A 17,868-nucleotide genomic window follows, 5' to 3' on the forward strand; every position below is an offset into this window, starting at 1 on the left:
ACTATCACATGGAAACGGGCAGCTGCCTGCTAGTTCTGTTTCTTTTTTTTTTTTTTCAATTCTTTCTTTATAACATTTTTTTTCATTTTTTGGGACTAGGTTTCATTATTATTTTTTGGTCAAAAGGCTTCATTATTATTATTCTACTAATAATAATAATGAAAGATAAAAGATTTTATTCATAAAATCATTTTTAAAAAATTGATTATTTTATTTCATTCTCCATGCCATTTTTCAAATAGATCGACAACAAACCAAGTGCTGATTTGGATTAGGGGATGGAGAAGCTTGCGCGAGTTCTCCATGAATTCATTTCTTGAAAGCAACAACATCTAATATTAAAATATATATATTTTGAAGTAAAATATATTTTTAATATAACAGAGAGACAGAAAAAAGTCCCAATAGAATTTGAGGAATGAGAAATGACTTGAAGATATATACACCCAGTCACATACAGCTCAGATGTGGGCGGTTTTGGAATTTTAAATTTGAGTTATTATAAAACTTTTTGAAATTGCCTATGGAGACATCGACTGCTAAAATTATGAAGTCACAATAGTATAAATAGAGATCTCATGGTACCACCATTCTGTGGCGTCTCTGTCTCATTCGAGAATGGCTATGATCCATAACCCCACGACTTCTCCACTCTATTCTTCATCTTATTCTTCTTTCTTGAGTCATTCTAACTTCAATTCACGGTATTTTGCTTCTAATTCTCATTTCATATCTCCAACTACACAGGAAGGCCTGCATTGAATTTGAACATTGATCAATATTTCTGCAACTTTCTTCTGTTTTAACCTCAAAAGTTTTTTGTTTTTTGGGCCTTCTTTGGCTATTTCAGGAATCAGAACGTCTCTTTGCCAGCGAAAAGCCTTGGTGTTTGTAAATGCGTTGAGACACCTCAAGAATTGCAGACTGGTACCCAGAAATCTTCTCTATGTTGTAGTTTTCTCTGTTTTCCTTTACCCTTGTGATTATGAAATAATTGCATGCAGATATGATACATTAGAATACTTGATCCACAATACTTCTATATAATCGTTCCCAATTTTTTTGCCTTTTTCAGCCTTCTCTATCGAAATGATTGACTATTTAGTTACTAGAACTCGTTGGAGAACTGTATATAAAGCGTTATGTAGAAAAAATGATCTTTATCATCTAGAATTTAAGATGATTCTTCCCTTTTCCACGTTGAAGGCTACAGGACTAATGTCTCTCGCAATGCAAACATGGCTAAACTTCAAGCTGGCTATCTTTTTCCAGAGGTCTGTTATGCCACTGGATATTTTTTGCTTTTGTTATGAATTAATCCTATTTATTTCTTTCATTTGACTCTAATATGATATGTGATATCGTACTTTCTACCTTCTAATCTATATCCTCAATTTTATCGTGGACAATAGGTTGCAAGAAGAAAATCTGCACTCTTGCTAAAGCACCCAGACTCAAAATTGATAAGCTTGGGAATTGGCGATACTACTGACCCTATTCCTGAAGTCATAGCTTCTGCAATGGCAATGGTACAGCTTTTGCTTTAATGAAGTTAATGCATCATTGGACTATGTTTTCTTTTTACAAGCATCTCTCTCTCTGTTTTTTTTAATTGAAGTTGGGGCTTGTTCATTAATTATGTGTTTATCATAGAAATAGATCAAGTCAAGCAATTGTTAAGTGCTATTCCTCATTGTGCGAACTCTGCTTTCTCAGCACCAAGGACTAGTATAAACCCCCTTCCGTTCTCTATTGATTCTGTTCAAGTCTTTTTTATAGATTGTAATTAAGTATAGAGATTACATGGGATGTTGGTATGCTTTGTACAATGTTCCTATTTGATTCAAGAAAAACACTTTCGTTACTCATAAATAAAACCAGTGCTTTGCCTGTAGCTAACTGAGCATCAAACTATTTTCCTCAGAAAGCAAATTCATTAGCTACGGTTGAGGGTTATCGTGGTTATGGAGAATATGAAGGTGAAAAGGTATGTTGTGTTGACTTGAAGAAAAGGCACTATCAGTACTTTTTCTTGCATATCAAAGATTTCTACTTATGCTGATAGTTTGGAAAGGACACATCCGGTGCATTAACACCTGGTGTTAAATGCAACATGCTTTTCAAAGAGCCAAGTGAAAAATGAGAGCTTTATAAGAATGCTTCTTATCACACCGACTTTCGGAAGGAGATTTTATAAGCCCTAAGTGAAATAAAACTCGAATTTTGATTACCTTAAAAAAATTCAAGTTTTGATGGCTATTGAACTTGTGTCATAATGTGTGCTTGGAAGTTTTGTGTTCCAACATAAATTCTTACTTAAACCAAGAAAAATAAGCAAAGCATCTGGAATTCTTTATTAAGTTTTTAATATCATATTTTTTCCTCTTATCATAAAAAAGCACTGAAGTAGCTAGAGAACATTATCTTTGTACCGTGATTGAACACTTCAACAATCCTTTGGACAAGTCTTATAGTTTATTTCAGGAACTTAATTGGATAAAGATGGAAGGAATTTGATCTTGGGATCATATAATTATCCTATTTAGTTGTTCATTTAAGTCGAAATTTATATTAATGAAATTTATGATATTTGAAGAGTGACTGGTGATTCTAATCTACGCAGCCATTAAGAAGGGCAATCGCTTCAACATTTTACAGTGATCTTGGCATAGAGGAAGATGATATATTTGTCTCGGATGGATCAAAATGCGACATATCTCGTCTCCAGGTTTGATCGTAAATTTAATTTTTATATGTCAATAATTTCCTTTCTCAACATGGTTGCTGTTAACGGGGAGCTTTCAGCAGTAAGATATTTCAAATTCCAACTTGTCCTTTCATGATTGTTTTTACAGGTTGTCTTTGGCTCAAATGTGAGGATGGCAGTGCAAAACCCATCATACCCGGTAATTTATGCTTCACTTTGCATTAATATGGTCTCATTAACAGTTGATTACGCAAGCCATTTCTGCTTTTAATACGGCTTGAAGTTTTTTTGGTTTTGTCCCATTATTGCTCTCCGCTGTGCCCACTATTTTAGTTCATTCATTTGGCCTGTCATGCTCTTTGATGCAATGGAAAATGGTCTGATTAGCTTGTGTCTACTTTTTAATTTAAAAAAAAAATAAATCTGGAAGAGAGCTTGAGATTCTACTGTTCTTTCAAATCCTAAGAATGTGAGTTTATTTTCGCATTTGAGAAAACGCCCTTTTATAAAGAAGACTGCTCTTGATTTGAAATTGCAACAGATGTAAACATGTGGGAATTATTAGTGCCTTTCACTTGCAAACTTGGGTAGGAATCATTTTCGTATTGTTCATCAGTCCTCTCGGTCCTGATATGCTGTTTAAATTATTGACCATAAAACAACTTTTACAGTTACCTTTATTAATGTGCTGATCACTGCCCTCATTACCGTCTTGAAGAATTCAGAAATAGGAAAAAAAAAGAAAGAAAGAATTTTTTTACATTTTTACATTATTTCTAGCTGATTTTTTCTTATGTTTGAGCCTCTTGATGCAGGCCTATGTAGACTCAAGTGTTATTATGGGTCAGACTGGCCAATATCTGAAGGATCCTCAGAAGTACGGGAGAATTGAATACATGTGGTGTAGTCCTGAAAATGGTTTTTTCCCTGATTTATCCTCTGTTTCAAGAACAGATATAATATTTTTCTGTTCACCAAACAATCCTACTGGTGCTGTGGCCACAAGGGAGCAACTAAGCAGACTAGTTCAGTTTGCTAAGAATAATGGGTCAATAATAATATTTGATTCTGCATACGCATTATATATATCAGATGACAGCCCACGTTCCATCTTTGAAATCCCAGGAGCCAAAGAGGTCAGTCTAGAATTAGCAACTAGTGCTTAAAAACTGCTGAGCTTTATGTTCAGTCTTACACCATCTTGATTATAATTTTGAGCATTGTCATTTATTAACATTGATACACAGTTCTGATTATACAATGCTAATTTTTATCATAGAATGCATTGGATGGACCCTTCTCTTACTTGTCATTTTCCAATTGAGTTGTGGCACTTGTTGCTACATTATCTAAAATATTTTTTTCCCGCCACAATCTAGATCTTATAATTCTAACTTGTGCAAATGCCATTTTCTTTCAATTTTTTATTTAACAATTGCCTAGCCTTCTGAATTGAGATATTGTGAGATTTGCTCATTTTTGTTCTTTGTTTTTTTGACAAAAAATTTGCTTATTTTCGTTTACCACTACGGTCTTTTGTCAAACTGACATGAGCTATTGGTGCTCAACTAGACATGTTTCCCATGGATTGGACAGAGCATGAAAATTGAGTCACACTGTCCATACCTTTGTGAATAATCAGTCTTTTAAGAGATTTTATTAGATACTTCGATATATCGATTGAGCTGATAAGTCTCTACACCCACATACATTAGCCTATCTGAATGTTCATTTCACCAAATGGTTTGCCTGGTCAAACATCTTGCAAGCTTAGGTAGCTTTTTCAACCTAATATTTGCATTCCCTTAAGTATCTTACCAGAAGTGTAGGCATACGTGCTTTATGTTTTTTGTCTCATGGTTGCGTCCACCATATTACTGAGGTAGCTTGGTTACTAATCAGGGAAATTTTCAAATACAATGGCATGATGGCATCAGGCAAGATGTCCATCTAGGAAACTATTGGGCAAAAAGTTTATGGGAGATGGCTTAGGCTTTTTCTGTAGGCTAACACATAGTAGGAGGGTTCAGTTAGGAAGCTGTTTCTAACCGTGGATACATGGTAGGTTTCTGTATCGTAATATTGTGCATGAAACCTTGTTGAGATTGCAGGTTGCGATCGAGACTGCATCATTTAGTAAATATGCTGGATTCACTGGAGTTAGACTTGGGTGGAGTGTGGTTCCAAAGCAGTTACTGTTTTCTGATGGTTTTCCTGTTGCCAAGGATTTCAGCCGAATTATGAGTACTTGCTTTAATGGTGCATCCAATATTTCCCAGGCAGGGGGTCTGGCTTGCCTTTCTCCAGAAGGTCTCAAGGTCAGTTATTGTTTTTGTACGAGTTTCTGAAGAAAGAATGCTGCATGATTTAGCCAGTATGCTAGTTTTACTGAAAACATTACATTTTCTTCACAGTTCTTCATACCTTATTGGGGGAAAAAAATTAGCATTCTCACCCAATAAAAAGTAAAAAGATAAAAGGACAGGTTTTCTGTGTCACAGTTCTTTATCGAGAAAGAAACAGAAACTTCTTGAAAATTTTGTGGGTTCTGAGGTGCCTCTTTTATGAAAGCTGGTTTGGCCTTTGGTAGAATACTTCTTGGACAAGCTACATGATGGACTCGCTCAATTTGAATGCAGGCTATGAAGGAAGTCATCGCATTTTATAAAGAGAACGCAAAGATAATAGTGGAGACATTTGAATCGCTTGGTTTTAAAGTATATGGAGGGAAAAATGCACCATATGTTTGGGTCCATTTCCCTGGACGAAGCTCATGGGATGTTTTCAACGAGATACTTGAGAAGACCCATGTGGTTACAACCCCTGGCAGCGGTTTTGGACCTGGTGGCGAAGGTTTTGTTCGTGTAAGCGCATTTGGTCACCGGGAAAATATTTTGGAGGCCTGCAGAAGATTCAAGGAGCTATACAGTTGAACTTAAATTATCTCACTGGTTTCAAGCTGTAACTTCTTGGACTGAGGAAGACTGGCCTCAACTTAGCTCTTGAAATAATATATTCTGATGTGCTATATATGGTTATATATAAAAGAAGTTGATCCTCATTCTGTTCATTTCCATCGCTCTATTCTATTTTCATTCATGAAATGGCCCCCATGGCTCGGAGGGAAGGTTGCAGACGATCAAGTGTCTGACACTAATGTGTAGGTCTTGTTTAGGGACACTAAAAAGGTTGCATTGGACATAAATTGCTCCTCATATCTTCCGAAGACATCTCAATTGAATCAATGCTTTTACCATGACGAACAAGTTGTGTGTGTATTTTTGTTTGTTTGTGCATGTGCGTGTATGAAAGCACATCTGTGCAAACGGGCGTGTATTAAATGACACTAATCACCTCCATTCTATCTTAAATGTAAAATTGCAAGTTTAACCTCTCATGGGTAATAGGCGTTTGAGCTCCTGGTGGCCAAAAAAAGAAAAAAAGAAAAAGAAAAGTTCAAAACATATGAGCCAAGGGACGGCTAGAACTTGCTTTTGATTACAAGCCTGACAATCTTACAAAGTTACTTCAGTTTATACATGCAGATTGAGTTGAATAAATTTTTTACATAGCCTAAATAATGGGTACATCCTTAACATTTTGTCCCTAGATGCTAACCATGCTAGTTCATGTGACCTAAGAGTACAAAATTAGACACCTAAAACTGTTCTATACTATGACTAATCTCTGCTTTGCACGTTGTCTTGTAATGTCCAGTTTGATTACACCGACTACAATGCACTGTATGCTTCTCTCGATTAAGGTCCTCAACACAAATTCTTTTCTTCTCAGGGCGTCCTGGTGGTCTCCGGAATTTGGGCGGCCGTACAAGTACAGCTTTGTCATCGGTGGAAGTCTCATCTGTTTTTCTCCATTCAAGTTTCTCAGGGATGGCATGTATTTCCTCTGCATAGGTCTCTCTGTAACTACCAGCAGTAAAACACTTCTCGGTAAAAGCATAGACATCCTTTCTACATGACATCAGAGCTGCAACAGCATGAGAACATGGTATTCCATATAGCTGCCAATCACGGCAAGAACAGCTATGGCTACCAATATTCACAATATCTGAGCGATCACCTGAGAGAACCTCAAATTCCACTTCATCTGATCTAAGGACTTGATATGTGGATGCACAGGTAATAGCCTCCATCATTCGCCTCTCGGCATATGGAGTGAGTACAGAGAACCATGAATTGCTCTTCAAACGCCTGTCATCAAACTCAGTCTTGAGCTTGTTATGAATCCGCTCAATCACCTGAATAATTGGCAGCTCCCGGGCTTCGAAAATCCATCTATTGAACTCCTCAACATTAGAGGACAAATGACCATATCGTGTTCCTTCAAAATGTACTAGAGACCACTCAGATGGGTGAAACTGCTGTAACCATTTAGCAGCTTCAGAAGAAACCTCTTCTATTTCGGCCATTTTTTCTCTAAAAGCAGAGGTTGTGGTGGCATATGCTGCCTTCCACAGAAGTTGGACAAGCCTAGAATTCTTGAACTCTTTGCCAATACTTTCACTTAAGTGACGCATGCAGAATGCATGAAAAGAATTAGGGAACTTCCTTCTTACTGAATCCATAATACCTTTTTGTCCCTCTGACAAGAATATCATTGGCGGGACGGTTTCACTATTTACCTCAAGTGTCTTGTGCAACTGGGACAAAAACCAAGTCCAGCTTTCATCATTTTCAACATCAACAACACCAAATGCAAGTGGGAACAACCCACCATCAGCATCAAATGACGTTGCTGAAAGGAATGTGCTAAGGTATTTGCTTTGCAGTTGGATTGCCCCAAGTCCAACAATGGGCAAACAACCATTAAGGAAGCCATGTATCGATGCATAAAAAGAAACAAAAAGCCTCTGAAAACGGTTATCTGCACCTGCGGTAAACACCTCTGCAAAACTTCCAGGATTGGTTTTCTTTATCTGCTCGCAAAATGCAGGAAGTAGGCAATATCCTTCTTCAGAGGAGCCATATATTGCAGCAAGGCCACGTTCCTTTGCACGCCAAGCTTGCTTATATGGTATTGTTATCCCATATTGCTTATGGATGTCATGTAAAATATCTTTTGGTTTGTAATTGATATTATCTCGCAGTCTTTCCTCAATAAAACTCACAATCCAATCAACAGAAGCCTGGTGGTGCCCATTATGTGCATTTCTCCCACAAGTATGTGTCCCCTCAAGACTTCTAATTGTAAAGGTAGGAGCATCAGGGAGTTTGACAGCACGAATGCGCCATGGACAGCCATCTGATGCACACTTGGCAAAATAACGTATCAAGTCACTTTTAATGATATGAAGCTCAAAATGCTGCGCAATAGCTGCTTCTTTAATTGCATTGCGGAATGCTTTTACATCAGGGAATTTTTGACCAACAACAAATGTGTGATCTTCCATGCAGTGAAGTTTTGGGTGTAAACTCCTATGACATATTCATCAACCACTCAAACCATTTCCATCACATGGGAGGAAAAAATAACAAGGCCATTTTCTCTACTATATTGGCGAATGTGACCAGCCAGGTTAAAATAAGCTTTCCCATCTAAACAACCTGCAGCAATTTACCGAATAACATAATCAAAATACATCAGAACTAATTCCGAGGAAAAAAAAGATATAAGAGTTCATTGAATGAACAGGATTACACAGAAAAAGGTAATAACTAATTTCTTAAGCAAATTATAACATCATAAACATGAAAGCACAAACAATTTCAGACACCAGCACCACCACAGGAGCATTTCTGAAAATAAAACCAAAGAGAAGCAAAGATTTAAGCTTAAATGACAGGCTACAGTGGGATCAGCAGTCTACGTGCATAGGTTAGCAATTCATAATTTGACAGCCCCATAAATGGTTCTCAGCCGATGCACATCCTAAAGAAATTCATAGGGAGCTGTCAGGGATCCATACACACGTAAAACGGGAAGAAACCTTTCATATTAACATTTGATCACCAAATGACAACCAGCAGAACCAGAAAAAAAAGTGGGCATGCTATTTGCTTTTAGTGTCTGACGTAGGCTTGCTGCTGGTGCTGGGTTGTGAGCCAGAAAAGATAACAAAGGAGAGTGAAAAGTGCAAACTCAAAGCACAGAATAAAAACTTAAAATAAAAAATCGAGAGCTTAGGTAGCACTTTGCCCCTAACCCATTGAGTATAATCTGATAAATTCATATAACACAAACGGGGTACAGCAGATAACAAGGTTTGAAACTCAACAACACTGATTTCATCGACAGTTTAACAGTCTACTTCAATAATGCGGGTAATATGTTGACCGAAACTTATTTTATTAGCACATAAATGTCAAAGATATCATGAATCTCTAACACATCATTAAAAAAAATACTCCTTCCAGTCTTAAATGAAAAAGTTAATTAAGAATTTATTTTGCTTCTAAATGTATGGCCTCAATTCACATGTCTCTCAAATTTATAATTTTTTTCACAAACTATCCCTACTGATTTCACACGTTAAAGGGAATTTCTATCAATAAGATAATTTCCAATGCAAATGATTAAAAAGGATATTTTAGACAAACCAGTATAATTTTTCGCAAATAACTAATTTATCTAACATTCTTAATCTCTGTAAATTAGTTACAAAAAGAGTAGAGTGAATACAAAGTAGCATATGAGATTAATTTGCAGCATTAGTGCAATGAGCGCATCCCACAGCCACATGCTACTCGTAATAAAAAGAGGCAATAAGAGCAATGCTGATTGGTCTATCAGATGACAAGAACAATCGTCATTTTTGAAGTAAACTTGTTAGCTTGTCAGTTCCCATAGCCAAAATGATGCCAAAGGAGATTAAACTTGTATAGCTGAATCACACGATTACCTCAACTTCTAATTACTGTCTTATTACAAGATTTAGAGAGCCGAAGAAGACAGCTGGAAAACAGGTGGGGAAACAAATTTTGTTGAAACTAGAAAGGCATGAATTCATGGAAACATATGCAGTAGAATATTACTAAAGGAAAGATATATATTCTAAAACATTTGCAAACATGTAGACGGTAAAATGACAAAGAACAAAGGCCCAAACAAAGGGGGAAATTCAATTCAACTTAAATTTCAACAGAATCTCATCAGGCCAAAAAAAAAAAAAAGCAACAGAATCATAGGAAAATCGTTCAACACGACTTCGTATTACACAGAATAAATTCAAACAACAAACATCTGACTTGGGTGAAAGCATCCAAAATCCGGAGCTGGTTTGTCGAGAAAACCCCCAAATCGCAAAAGACTTCGTCGCATAAACAAATATTATAATGACCTGAGCATGAGCAGAGGAGGCTTCTCAGAGACCGAAAGAGGCCGATCCGAACACTGAATGCGATGCCATATCAGCGGATAGGGAGATAGAGACAGAGAGAGAAAGACAGAGAGAGGAAGAGACAGAGAGATGAACATCCTGGGTATTCCTGGGAAAGGCTAGGGCTGGTTTGGGTCATTTGAGGGTGTTTTCGTCATTTCGAAAAGAAAAGAGGGACCTACATGATCCTGAAACGCCATGTGGTAGAAAGCTGAAGAGAATCTCTGACGCAGGGTCGCAGACTTATTTATAGTTATGCTATTAATAATTAATAATAATAATATTATTAAATACACTTTAATCTTTTAGTTTCAAATTCGGACCCTATCTAGAATCATGTATACAATCACTTATAACATAACTCAAAATAAAACTCTTCTCACATAGTTATTTTGTATTTTATAAATTATATTAAAAAAATTATTTATAAGTTATTCTAAACGCGCTCCTAAATTCAATTAAAATTTCATTTTGCTAGTCCTAACACTGTTAGTTTCATTAAAAATAATAATCTTATTATTAAAATTGTTAAACGCTGACAAAACATGATTTAATATATAAAGTTTTTTAAAAAAATAATAACAATAATTGACACAAAAAATTATTATTTGACACTAATGGTGTGTTAAGAAGTTAGAGAATTAGAAGATATTCTATAAGATCAAAGAACAAAAATAAGACATCCTATAAAATTATAGGAATAAAAAAATATTTTTACTCACAAAATATATTAATTTGCCATAACAAATGAATGTTGTTTCCTTAGTCTCTGTGTGCTCTCTCTTCTGAAAAATTGAAAACAACTAAAATAGGGATGAAGAAAATATGTGGTAATTTTAATCATGATCGAAAGCCGTAATCTAAAAGAATTAACTTGAACAAATGAGATTGAGATCAACCGAATTAAGCTTCTAAAATAGTATCTATATTTAGAACTTGAACTTAAAATACTACTTAGGAGTCTTCCAATGCGGAAAGTCAGTTGATTGTTATTAAAATACATCACTAACTTTAATCTCTCACGATGCCAAGCATTTTATCCTGTCAGAGATCTTCACACACGGCCGAATGCTCCTCAAGAGTCAAGAATTCCTTCCTCATGCCAAAACAGAAAACTTTGAAGTTTAGTGATATGTCATCCAGAATTCATTTTTTCTCCAGTCAAAATCATATCCCTCATCCTCCAAATAATGTCAAAAAACAAACGTCAGCGTTCACAAGTTACAATCAAAATCGTTCTTTTTTTTTTTTTTTTGGTATAAACAAATTCGTTCTTATCTGCCTAGAGTAGGCATCTTTCCAAGCCCGATATTTCATTTCAGGGCGTTCCCCCATCGCATCACTTACTCTTCACACAATTTTCTTAGTTTTATGAACATAGATAAACCATAAGCAGCAGCCTAAAACATGATCTTGCATTAGCTATGAAGGAAACATATTACTGGTCTCTGTAAATTTTACAATTGGAAGATAGGCTCCTAGAGTTTTCTTTTGCTCCAATTCAGTGAACAAAACGAAATGCACATGAAGCAGCAGTTGTCCACAGTTATTGTTCTTAATCAAGCATGAAGGGGAAAGAAAAATACGAACTATAACTAGTTTTTTCTTTTCCAAAGAAAGAAAGAAAGCTATAGCAGAAACTATATGTAGTAACAAACTCGAAAAGTTCTCCCCCTTCTATATATGGTCTCAGTTTGAGTCATGTAAATGAACAGGAGGAGTTCTGAAATATGCCGGCACGGTCACTGGGAAGAACATCTGCCTTATTCCTTCGGCCTTAATAATGGGGAAAATGATTCCCGATGCACCCTGAAAATATAACACAAAATACATGTATCATTATCTGTGGTTGGTTTAAGCAGTGATATCTGAAAGGTAGATTCTAGTTATCCAAATGAGAAACTCAAAAAGACAAATTCTTAGGTAGACCTGTGGAAAAATCAAATATGAATTGACGACACATCAAACTCATTTTTCAATTAAATTCACCTATAATGTATTTATATGACTTATTCATGTTAGCTTCTTTTTTTTTTTTTTTTTTGCCCCCATCTGGCTCAAATTTAACATACTTAAATTTGTCAACCAAAAATACTCACTGAAATCAATCTAGCTCCAATCCACATGCGCTTTGGAGAAGGAAATGGGATTAGCAAACGGCCAACACCATAGATAGCCACCGCAAAGAAATGGAGAACCAAGCTAAGTGGGCGAGGGTTCAAGCCAGATAGTAAAGATATTGGTCCATTCGAGAAAACGCCTCCAAGGCTGAGATAATCAAAACATGCTTGTCTCATTTCCTTCCTAGCTGGATCAGGGGATGCACAAAATACCTTGTACAGTGCACCTGCCAATGTGTTTATTGTAGATGCCACTGGCTGCAAACAAAATCAGCCACTACCTATCAATTCCCTTCAAATCAAGCTTCATTAAAGTACAAAACGCTGACTCTAAATAAAAATAGGTGGTAGCCATATCTAGCACCCGTACTACATGGCTCGGCCAATCACACATGATTAGTATTTTATAGTGTCCCTGTCAAATCTATGTCATATCTTTTGCCTATGTCCATGTTTCTTGGCAATGGAACCAGATATAGAGATTGTTTACCGCCATGAAAATAGTTATCTAACAGCTTGATATCAGATTTACTTTGCATAATTGTTGGTTTCCACGTAGTATTTGGAGAGTGAAACGACTAAATGTTCTTATTTAATTTTATTTTTCTACATGAGCATTCCATATTATATAGTGTCGCAGAGTCATGTTTGTCATATCCCGTATGTGTCATGCTTACAAGCATTTGAACAAGTCACAAATAACAAATAGGCAGCCATAATTGTGATTTACCACTAATACTAATATCAAAGAAACAGTCATCTAGCAGCTTCACACCACATTTACCTTGCGCAGCGTGTAGAATGATTCAAGATACTTGCAAAGAGCAGAAGCATCATGCAAATCACGAAGTGGCCTAAGAAGATTCCTCAGGACAACAATGTCAGCTAGTGCCACAGTCATTCCTCCTCCCGTCAAAGGGTGACGCATATTAAAGGCGTCTCCCATCAGAAGGGCACCGGGTGTGGGGTAAGGAGAGGCGGGCATGCTTCTGTTTGGCATGGTCCTTATCTTGCCCTTATCAATGGCTGCTAGAAAAGAATCATACAGCTCTGGCGGAACCTGAAACCATAAAACATCCCTTATTGCGTAAAGGTTATCTGGCTAGCCTGTATTGAAGAATGTTCATTATTTAAAATAACTGATAATAAAGAGTCAAGAATGATATCAGCACCTGAGGAGCTACCACAGATTTCAGGTATGTAGCCATTTCACCATTGGCAATAGAAGGTACTTTTTGGCCAGGTACGTCAACCAAACAGCGAATCTCAGTGCTGCTAATGGGATAAAATAAAATGGGAGAAGGATCACCTAAGATAACGTGCCCATGGTTTGCATATGGAAGATCACAATTCTCCAGGACAAGACCAACAAAATGAGATGGTACATCAACCTGGAGAAACAGTTATGCCTATTAAGCAAAAAAGGGCAATAAACATTGCAGTGCGAGTAGAATGAAAATCTATTATGAAGCATCAAACACTCCAAAAAACTTGGGCTGTGTCTTCAGCACATATCTGACATTCATATTAACTCTTCATAGTTTCATAGATACATTTCACATATTACAGGGTCCTGTCCATTTTTGGGTTTAGTAGCTGTGCTTGGAAGATAAACACCACTGTATGACTGGGAAAGAAACCAAGTATATTTTACCTTTGGCTTGCAAAGAGAACGCCTCAAGTTGGAAAAGCAACCATCACAGACTATGGTGAGGGGGGCCCTTGCTGTGAGCTCTTGCCCATCCTTGGTTTTGTAGTGCACCCCTTTGATGATTCCATTTTCTTCAATTAGAGCTGTGACTGTTCCTTGTTCTAGTTTCACGCTGCAGAAATATTGGAGATAACATGATGTGAACAAAGGATTTCAAAACAACTTCAAAAATCTATATTTGAACTCCATAGTAATTGAAAGTTTTAGAAACAGCAACAGTTAAATGTAAACTAAAGTCTGAAGCGAAAAGGAAAAGGTACTTTGGGAAAAACACAGCCTTTTCTCGCATTCTCTGGATGAAACGCCCATTGTGAAAGCTCCTGCCAGAAACATCGGAGTCAAATTTCTCCAAAGGATAAGATAGTTTTGTGTTTTTCCCATCCTTATACAGAGCATAGCCATAGACCCTTTGAGCATCAATTTCCTCCACACAATCTGCAACAACCTAGTAACCTTATTCATCTGTTAACATGCTCAAATTATCAAGATCTTTCAGATTCTTGCTTACCCTCAAGACCCAATTCAATTAACTTCAAATAACCTCCAGGCTGCAGCAATTCACCCACGATTCTATCAGGCTCACTCAAGTCCCTCTCAATAACATGCACTTTTCGTCCACCCTGCAATAAGCAGCATAGAGCAAGACCATTAGCAGGTATTACAGCTCCATGCCTTCATGCAACAAAAGCTCAGAGACAGAAAATAATCACAGATCTGAACTAAATCTGGATTAATAATTGTAGAGATTATGGGAGTTCCGTACTCTGGTGGGTTTTTGTGATTTACCTTCTCCTGTGAACGCCACAGACAGAGTTTGAAAGAATGAAATAAAGTTGGTATGGTTTTGTTATTTCCCTAAACTCGAGGGTCACAAACAGATTTTGGAAAGAAAGAAATACAATACTTTTAACAGTTTCCGATGCTCTGTCCGCCTGATTTTACAGATTCTTCCATGGCAGAAGTCTGTCTAGGCAAATCTGGTGTGCATAGAGATTTTGAAAACCCAGAAATACAGGGCATTCACAATTTTCTTTTGCTCTTCGTCAGATTGATGGGAAAATGCCAAAAGAAAAGGTTTCAAAAAATGTCTCAGAAACTTTGGTATTTTTTGTGATTCTCCAACTCCGACGGGAAAACAGAATTTAGAAACAAAAAGTACATGAATTTCACAAAATTTGAAAATAAAATGAGAGAGAAAGGGAAGGATAATGACATCTGTCGGAGACAAAAATAAAAAGTATGCATTAATTGTATTTTTTGTTTACGCCCTTCCTCGATTGCCCCCCTGAATTTCATTGAAAAATACAGTGAAAAGTAATAGTTCTTTCCTTTCAAACCGTTGAAGCTTTCCCTGCAAGCGAAGACAAACTATTCACAATTTCTCTCTATATATTTTTTCTCTTTTGACTTAGGAATATCCAAAACATGGACAGATGCGTGCTTTCAAACGTGTATAAACTCCGAGCCAGGAAAATCATCATGCGGATGAAGGGCGTGGGGATCTTATAAGGACAAAACAAGTAATATTTTCACCTTCCCAAGTGTGTAAGCAAGAGCCGCCCCGGCAACTCCAGCACCAACTATGATAATTTCTGCACCTCCCGCATCCTCTGATTCGCATTCTCCATTTTCTGAGATCTCAGCAAACCCAATACTGGTCGCCTCTCTTGACCCCGAGAATTTCTTCTCGACAGATCTGCAAACAAAAAACACAAGCACCAAACACGAAGCTAGAATCCCTCCCAGAAAGAATTGATACTCCATCTACCAGAGCTTGCCGCAAATGGGGTTCGTGAGAAAAAAAACAGCGAACGAAGAGAGAACAGGAAAATTAGAAAGGCGCGATCCTTCTTCTTCCCTTCGGGAAAGTTCTACGTCTCCGATTCTGTGTGTGACTAAGCCTTGACGTGGAGCTTTGGCAATCCAATGTGGGGATTCCCTTTATAGGGAACAACCGCTTCGACAGTGCTTTGCCAGCCAATATGGCAATAGCCCATTCGGTGATGATTCAAAATTCACATCAAATTTCGAAATACATTCCTGGTAAAATTTTCTTTTTCCTTTTTAACTAAGACACTGGTCCCCTAACCGACCGGCGACCGTAGATTTTCGTTTTCTTGCATTTTCTGGCGCCATTGTAAACGCGGATGCCATCTGAACGTGCAAATACAATAGAGAGAAGACAAATACTACTGTTTCTCGGTCGTCACACTTTTACCGGTAGTATTTCTTGGGGATCTCGGTAACTGTGAGTTTTCAACTTTCACCGTATTTTTTCACAAAAATACGGAAAGAGAATTACAAGCAAATTTCATACAAAAGAAATAATTATTAAAAAATCTAATAACAACCTGAACTTTGTAATGACAAATTTTAATATAAAAAATAATATTTTTAAGATTTTTTTTGTAATTTTTTTATATATAGAATCTCATTCTAATTCTCCCAAATATGTATCCCGTGAAACCCTTTTTTTTTTTATGAAATATCAGGGTATCCACTAGCGAACCCAGTGATTAATCCCTTCGTTGGCTTGTAAGCACCTCGATGGGTGGGACAGCTGGCCCGGAATTTTTAAAGCTTTTCCATGCCCAAGACGAGGATCGAACCCTCGACACTTGGTTAAGGGAGGATGAGCCCCACCGCTCAACCACACCCCGGTGAAACCCATTTTACAGTGAGCCTTTTTTTGTCTTTTGCCAACGCACAAAAGTAGATACCTGGAGATTGGGTCAGCTCATCGGGAAAATGCATAATTTACTTTTTTTTTTTTGGTAACATGATTTACATTTTCATCGGGAAAATGCATAATTTACATTTTCCATTTGCATTGTTTTGACCTTGGACATAATTTTTATAATATTATTTCTTTGCAGATTTATTTATAATATTATTACATCAATAAAACTTTTATTCAATTTAAAAACTCTTACATATAGTTGCATATGTTCTCCAAGTTAGCATTCAATTTGGCATGGGTCAACTGATAGTTTTTTTTTTTTTAAGAATAAGATTAAAGTATGCATATACTGCCTCATATTTTTAATATAACACCCAATTAACTAATTTGAAACGATTAAAAATTTAAATAATTTATTTTAAATTATTATAGTTATCATTTTTCTCAAAACTAATTTATCCAATTTATAAATTGACATATAATCTAATGATACGTATAAGTATTTTTAAAGAGATCATGTAATATATGTTATAATTAAGTTTTTTTTTATCTTCCTTCATTTTCTCAAATTTGTCAGCCAAATCTTATATCAAGGACCATAAGTAGTGTATATAATTAAATCAATATGTAAGTACTTTGTTCACTGGACCAATAGGTATATTATTTTAGTAAAATAAAATTTAAGTGAGTTGAATCTTGGAGTTTTATAAGTATTAAAGTATGTCTCCATATTCAGAGAATGTTTATAAATATATTTATAGATTATCTACTAATAAGGTCTTCTGTAGGGCAGGTATACTTTACAGAGCATTTCTAAACAAATATAAAGTTTAAACTCATAATCTTATAAGTGAATTGCTTGTCAACAGGAGGAATTAACCACCGTTGGATGAAGACAGGTATATTTCAGTGTGCGCGCGCTCTATATTTTTTGGCCCAATTATATATGTGTGGTAAAATAAAGGGATTAATTGCGAAATATAAACGCGTGCTAGGCGTGAACGAAAAAAATGAATTATAGTTTCTTTCTCGCATTTCACGAGTTGCCATTATTTTGTTTTCATGCATTACTTGCATGCTTGTCACATAATACTTGTTTTAAAAAGAGGAAGAAATAGACGAAGGCTTAGCCATCAATGTATAGGCTACGTGGAGTCTTCAAAGCCTAAATTAGAAGGTATTTAGAAGCACTCAAAAGTGTTTCTCAAAAACATTTTTTCACGAAACGAAACAAACTCCTCTATATATTTATTTCGTATATCGTAAAAGTATTTTTAAAATTATGATTTAGTTTCTATCCAAATATCCTTTTAG

The 17,868-nt window shown here is 36.3% G+C and overlaps 3 protein-coding genes across 5 annotated transcripts; 1 reads left to right on the plus strand and 2 right to left on the minus strand.

Annotated features, from left to right (window-relative positions):
- Positions 1-608: 608 nt before the first annotated feature.
- Positions 609-6,173, plus strand: LOC114743124 (LL-diaminopimelate aminotransferase, chloroplastic-like). Of its 2 annotated transcripts, none has more exons than XM_028931317.1 (10): positions 609-704; positions 851-951; positions 1,207-1,274; positions 1,413-1,529; positions 1,925-1,987; positions 2,624-2,728; positions 2,856-2,906; positions 3,523-3,843; positions 4,819-5,025; positions 5,347-6,173. In XM_028931317.1, exons 1-10 carry the CDS (start codon positions 619-621, stop codon positions 5,638-5,640), a joined length of 1,413 nt encoding a protein of 470 aa, XP_028787150.1. In that variant the 5' UTR covers positions 609-618; the 3' UTR covers positions 5,641-6,173. The 2 variants fall into 2 exon arrangements, with proteins under 2 accessions (XP_028787150.1, XP_028787151.1); XM_028931318.1 differs by having other exon boundaries at positions 851-927.
- LOC114743123 (uncharacterized) lies at positions 6,172-10,111 on the minus strand. The gene is made up of 2 exons (XM_028931316.1): positions 10,005-10,111; positions 6,172-8,271 (listed from the first exon to the last, which is right to left on the minus strand). The coding sequence occupies exon 2, from the start codon at positions 8,115-8,117 to the stop codon at positions 6,366-6,368; it is 1,752 nt and encodes a 583-aa protein (XP_028787149.1). The 5' UTR covers positions 8,118-8,271; positions 10,005-10,111; the 3' UTR covers positions 6,172-6,365.
- Positions 10,112-11,437: 1,326 nt separating this feature from the next.
- LOC114743128 (squalene monooxygenase-like) lies at positions 11,438-15,774 on the minus strand. 2 transcript variants are annotated; one of them, XM_028931323.1, is made up of 9 exons: positions 15,408-15,638; positions 14,383-14,494; positions 14,135-14,309; positions 13,818-13,986; positions 13,336-13,554; positions 12,948-13,223; positions 12,143-12,421; positions 11,729-11,852; positions 11,438-11,689 (listed from the first exon to the last, which is right to left on the minus strand). In XM_028931323.1, the coding sequence occupies exons 1-8, from the start codon at positions 15,636-15,638 to the stop codon at positions 11,733-11,735; spliced, it is 1,581 nt and encodes a 526-aa protein (XP_028787156.1). In that variant the 3' UTR covers positions 11,438-11,689; positions 11,729-11,732. The 2 variants fall into 2 exon arrangements, with proteins under 2 accessions (XP_028787156.1, XP_028787155.1); XM_028931322.1 differs by having other exon boundaries at positions 11,438-11,852; positions 15,408-15,774.
- Positions 15,775-17,868: the final 2,094 nt, after the last annotated feature.

The sequence above is a fragment of the Neltuma alba genome, unplaced genomic scaffold, assembly GCF_004799145.2.
Source record: "Neltuma alba isolate B1F8T4 unplaced genomic scaffold, ASM479914v2 tig00003947_pilon, whole genome shotgun sequence".
Lineage (NCBI taxonomy): Eukaryota > Viridiplantae > Streptophyta > Magnoliopsida > Fabales > Fabaceae > Neltuma > Neltuma alba.

Excerpts from the sequence above, each read along its gene's own strand:
- LOC114743124 (XM_028931317.1), top strand. The coding sequence starts at position 619 with ATGGCTATGATCCATAACCCCACGACTTCTCCACTCTATTCTTCATCT. Across the intron at positions 705-850 it reads CATTCTAACTTCAATTCACG|GAATCAGAACGTCTCTTTGC; the intron begins GTATTTTGCTTC and ends TGGCTATTTCAG. Across the intron at positions 3,844-4,818 it reads AAATCCCAGGAGCCAAAGAG|GTTGCGATCGAGACTGCATC; the intron begins GTCAGTCTAGAA and ends TTGAGATTGCAG.
- LOC114743128 (XM_028931322.1), bottom strand. The coding sequence starts at position 15,638 with ATGGAGTATCAATTCTTTCTGGGAGGGATTCTAGCTTCGTGTTTGGTG. Across the intron at positions 14,310-14,382 it reads AATTGAATTGGGTCTTGAGG|ATTGTGTGGAGGAAATTGAT; the intron begins GTAAGCAAGAAT and ends AGGTTGTTGCAG. Across the intron at positions 13,555-13,817 it reads GTTCTCTTTGCAAGCCAAAG|GTTGATGTACCATCTCATTT; the intron begins GTAAAATATACT and ends CTGTTTCTCCAG.
- LOC114743123 (XM_028931316.1), bottom strand. The coding sequence starts at position 8,117 with ATGGAAGATCACACATTTGTTGTTGGTCAAAAATTCCCTGATGTAAAA.